Below are 4,310 nucleotides of genomic sequence, written 5' to 3'. Positions count from 1 at the left end.
ATCTCTGAACAATAAAACCTTCCTGTCCCTTTCAGAGACGCTGCAATGATGTCCATCCGAAGAAAGATCATGGGACAAACACCGGCTCAAATCAAGGAAATCAAACAAGAAGACATCGATCTTCCCGTAACCGAGAAGGATTTCCGGGAAGCCATCGCAAGGTGTCGGAAATCGGTGACCGCTCACGATCTATCCAAATATGATTCCTGGATGAACGAGTTTGGCTCACACTAATCGTCTGAAAGACACCACGAAGTAGAGGCAGATGAAATCGCCTGAGGGTAGAAAGATGAGCTTCCAGATATTATATGAGGGATGGTTGTGAAAATGTGTCAACTAGTCCCCGCCCTCCCGTCCAGATATTGACCATGATCCAGATATTGACATGTTGCTTAACCTCCAATGTCCTGTTGGGGAAAAGATGTATCAAATGACTTCATAACCATTATTGTGTGTCAAACGTAGCTAAATTGCTGGCTTTAAATCTTCTGTGACTACTGCATCTCCTATTTCTCTGTACAACATCAACAGAGGTTTGTACATTTTAACCTTTTGCGGACAGATTCATGTGTCACATGAAATCATGGTTCCGCCATTATGGTAGGAGAAATATAACTTGAATCTGGCGATACGGTAGGATTCATGTCCAGCATGAAGCTACAGATTTACTCGCTACGGTCGGCTTGATTTTTACAGATAGGAGGCGTTACGGTAGGACGTGCCTAGGAACTTGTGTATCTTTTGCTCCTTTCAAATGCAGACTGAAAAGCCGGTGTTTGTTTATTATGATTCCAAAGCATTCGGAATTATAGTCCGAAGATTTCCGAAGAAGACAAAAAAAACCAGATGTTTCTATCTCAACTAGGAAAAAAAAGAAAATAAATTAAAAGCGAGGGAACAATTTCATGTGTGACATGAAGCCTACCACAAATCGCTTTTCGGAGGTTTCATGTCTCACATGAATCCTACCGTATTTGAAAAAAATGTTTTGTTTACGTCTGACTGTAACAACAACGCTTGAGTTTCATGTGGGACATGAATCCTACCGTAAGAGCGATTCTGGTGAAATTGATTCTGTACGCAAAAGGCTAAGATCTAGTGAAAAAGCGGTGTAAAGTGAGTAAGGCTGGTGTTTTACGGTCGAGTGTACTGGCGGGCGGAAAACACTGCCTTTACATCTCAAGCCAATAAATTATACCGGTATTACCAATATACCAATTTATTATGACGGTTTCACCGACGTATTATACCAATTTTCCACCGGTTTGAACGGTGCTTTAGGTCTGTTGAACCTCCTCATTTATTTGGGAGGGAGGTGGTACCTATGAAACAACATAATATCAGAAGGAACATTTTAATTTGATTACATTGACCACTTCTCTATTTTTTTTTTTTTTTTTTTTTTTTAAGAGGTTTGACAGAGGGAACTGTAACTCTAGGGTCTTATCGTCCCGAAATCGGAGAGAGAAGGAAGACAGGATAGGAGAAAGCCAGCCGTTCCGAGAACGAACATTATCCCATCAGGATAAAATCCGCCCCGGGCGGGAATCGAACCCGTGGCCTAGCGCTTACAAGGCAGACGCACTACCAACTAAGCTAACTAGGCTTCCGTAATATTGAAATATTTGAGTGTTAGGTATTCTGAACTCTGTTCCAGGTATGACCTATTACATGGGAGGAGACCCGTGTTCTCCTAACCCATGTGGTAGCAACACTCAATGCAATGTTGCCAGCAATCGTCCCGTGTGTTCCTGCTTGCCCGGCCATTGGGGTAACCCGCTCACCTACTGTCAGAGAGGCGAATGCCAAGGTAATCTCTAGGACTTGCTACCAACCTGGAGGGGCTGGGTTCGAATCCCGGTCGGGGCGGAAATTTTTTGGTCATTTTTTTCACTCCCGGATGTACCAAATAGTACCATTTTGTGATGCCTTGAAAAGGAGAGGCATTAAAAGCCCTTAGCAATTGAGGGACTGCCTCTCACTAGCTAAAAAAAGTAATTCAAATCTCAGTAGCATAAAGTCCAATATAACCTTCCCTTTAGACCAAAATAATAATAATAAAAACATATCTTTATAACCTTGGCCTCGGTGACACACCCAGCCAAATATGTGGAACAAGGAAGGAATCGTAAAATAAATTTGGAACAATTGGTTTTATCCGAATTAGGAACATTACAAAGTTTGAAGCTCTTGAAATGAATCTACGATAGAAGACAAAGTGTGCGTGGGAGTTGTTCCAATGATTGTTATTTGAATAAACAAATTGTGCTTTGATCTTCAGACACTTAAATATACGTAGGATTACCTAAAAATATATTGGAGGTATCAGAACAACAAAACAATTTTCTACGTCAGCCTAGTTAGCTTGAACTACCCATATGTCACTCCTCTTCCAGACGATCTGTGTGAACCCAACCCGTGTGGCGAGAACGCCAAGTGTCAACCTGGCTACGATAAAAGCGGCAAAGATCGGCCCGTGTGTACCTGCCTGCCTGGCTATGTAGGGGACGCCCTGACCTATTGTAGACGAGGCGAGTGTCAGAGCGATGCTGAGTGTAACTACGACCAGGTAAGTCACCCATTCAGAAATGTACCGGGCTGAGCGTTGCTTCGGTGATAAATCAATATATATACTCGTAAACGCACGGTGTCACATTAAAAATGTCAAACACTGTAAAGATTTGTCTAAAGATCTTTTTAATATAATAAAGCAGATACCCTGATCCCAAAGGCCTAGTAGGGATCGAAATTTTTTGGTTCGATTTTACTGAAGTTTCACAGAATATTAAATTTTCAGCAAGTACCTTTTCGATCACAGCAAAGACCCCTCGAATTCGGAGGATCGGAGGTTTGACTTAAAGAAAAATCAAATCGCCTACTTTATTGTTGACCCTTGAATTTGAAGGTTTGACTTGATCATTTGACTCCTCGCATAAATCACCTTCTTTAATTCCTGCTCATAGGTACTCAGCCTCGTGAGGAAAATGAGTAGCTATGACATAGAAATAAATGCGCATAGCGACCGGTGCCAGCATGGTAGGTAAACATGTGATTTTAGGATTATGAGATATTGGGAAAATCCTACAATGCTGCAGTGAGCACCAAAGTTGTGATATAATAACACAAAGAAACTGCATTTACATTTAATTCCTGCTCATTTCTCCACTTCCCAGGTATGTAACAACTACAACTGTGAGAAGGCGTGTACGTCACAGTGCGGCATCAACGCTCAGTGTAGTTTTTCTCTGACCCTCTTGTTTGCTGCAGCTTTATTTATTGGTTCAAGGACAGTTAATCACCACACCTCTTGTGCCCACTAAGCTTTCTAGTGGGCTTACAAGCGTATTAGCGTACATAATAAAAATATTCTAGTGATTATGTTTTCAAGTTGTAACGCTCTTGCTTTCCATGCAGAAATACCGGGTCTGATGGCCTCTTTTTCTTTACTTGAGAGAGAGAAAGAGGTCTTATCATCCTGAAATAACTGAAATTGAAGAGAGAAGGCAGATGGAATAGAAAAAAGCTAGTCGTTCCAAGAACGAAAGAATCAGTTTAGGATAAAGTTTGCTCCGGGCGGTAATCGAAGCTGACTAAGCTGGCTATCAATTTATAACTGAAACTACCCACATGTCACTCCTTCTTTGTTTATCCTGCCAGAATGAGACTGAAAAGTCCGTTTATCCCACAGTCTAAACAAGGTCTTAGGTAAAGTACTGTCTAAAGCTGTAGAAAGCTAAGCAATTTCTTGTTATTGGATTTAAACGAGTATTTTCTTACCATAATAATATTGGTATGTTAAGGGACTCCTTTGCCTAGATGGGTTTACTTACATTTACATAACAATAACAGGTGGGGTGGTGATAGCTAAATTATTCCTCTGGCATACACATCATACCTATACGAATTTATAATGCACCGCAAACCTGACTTACCCTAATGTCATGACAGCAGGCAGTCTCACCAGACCACTCGTGTTAGCAATGATAGAGATTAGTCCTGCCAGTGCTCCATGCTGAACTATCTTCCTCGATAGATCAGCACTATGTTTGCTTAACTCTCTGAGTAGCACGGTAGCACTTCTCTTAACACTATTGTCACAATGAGAAGTGTACAGAATAGTTTTGCACAGAACTCTGGTACTCATCACTTTCTCAGCAAAGTCCAGAGAGTGTTTGGCTATCTCGGCGAGACACAGCATGGTCGCTTTCATTAGTTTGATATCAGGATTGTGAAGATTATCGGCAAGATAGGTAAGGACGTTATTATCAAGCATGACACCAGAAATGTCCACGGATTGCTTGCTCAGAGCT

The 4,310-nt window shown here is 41.4% G+C and overlaps 2 protein-coding genes across 2 annotated transcripts in view; one reads left to right on the top strand and one right to left on the bottom strand.

The window, feature by feature from the left end:
* LOC103518894 (neurogenic locus Notch protein) overlaps window positions 1-3,320 on the top strand; it is a 31,339-nt gene extending 28,019 nt beyond the window's left edge. Inside the window, exons 7-8 of the mRNA XM_026830563.1 lie at window positions 2,397-2,569; window positions 3,174-3,320. Coding sequence (XP_026686364.1) covers window positions 2,397-2,569; window positions 3,174-3,320 — 320 coding nt within the window. The remainder of the gene's footprint in view (window positions 1-2,396; window positions 2,570-3,173) is intronic.
* Window positions 3,321-3,895: 575 nt separating this feature from the next.
* Window positions 3,896-4,304, bottom strand: LOC113471426 (sperm-associated antigen 6-like). Its single transcript, XM_026830564.1, has one exon. The coding sequence runs from the start codon at window positions 4,271-4,273 to the stop codon at window positions 3,929-3,931; it is 345 nt and encodes a 114-aa protein (XP_026686365.1). The 5' UTR covers window positions 4,274-4,304; the 3' UTR covers window positions 3,896-3,928.
* Window positions 4,305-4,310: the final 6 nt, after the last annotated feature.

Source organism: Diaphorina citri, unplaced genomic scaffold, assembly GCF_000475195.1.
Source record: "Diaphorina citri unplaced genomic scaffold, Diaci psyllid genome assembly version 1.1 scaffold2419, whole genome shotgun sequence".
In the NCBI taxonomy this organism is placed as follows: domain Eukaryota; kingdom Metazoa; phylum Arthropoda; class Insecta; order Hemiptera; family Psyllidae; genus Diaphorina; species Diaphorina citri.
The sequence above is the reverse complement of the archived record's forward strand: the minus strand, read 5'-3'. Positions and strand labels throughout refer to the sequence as shown.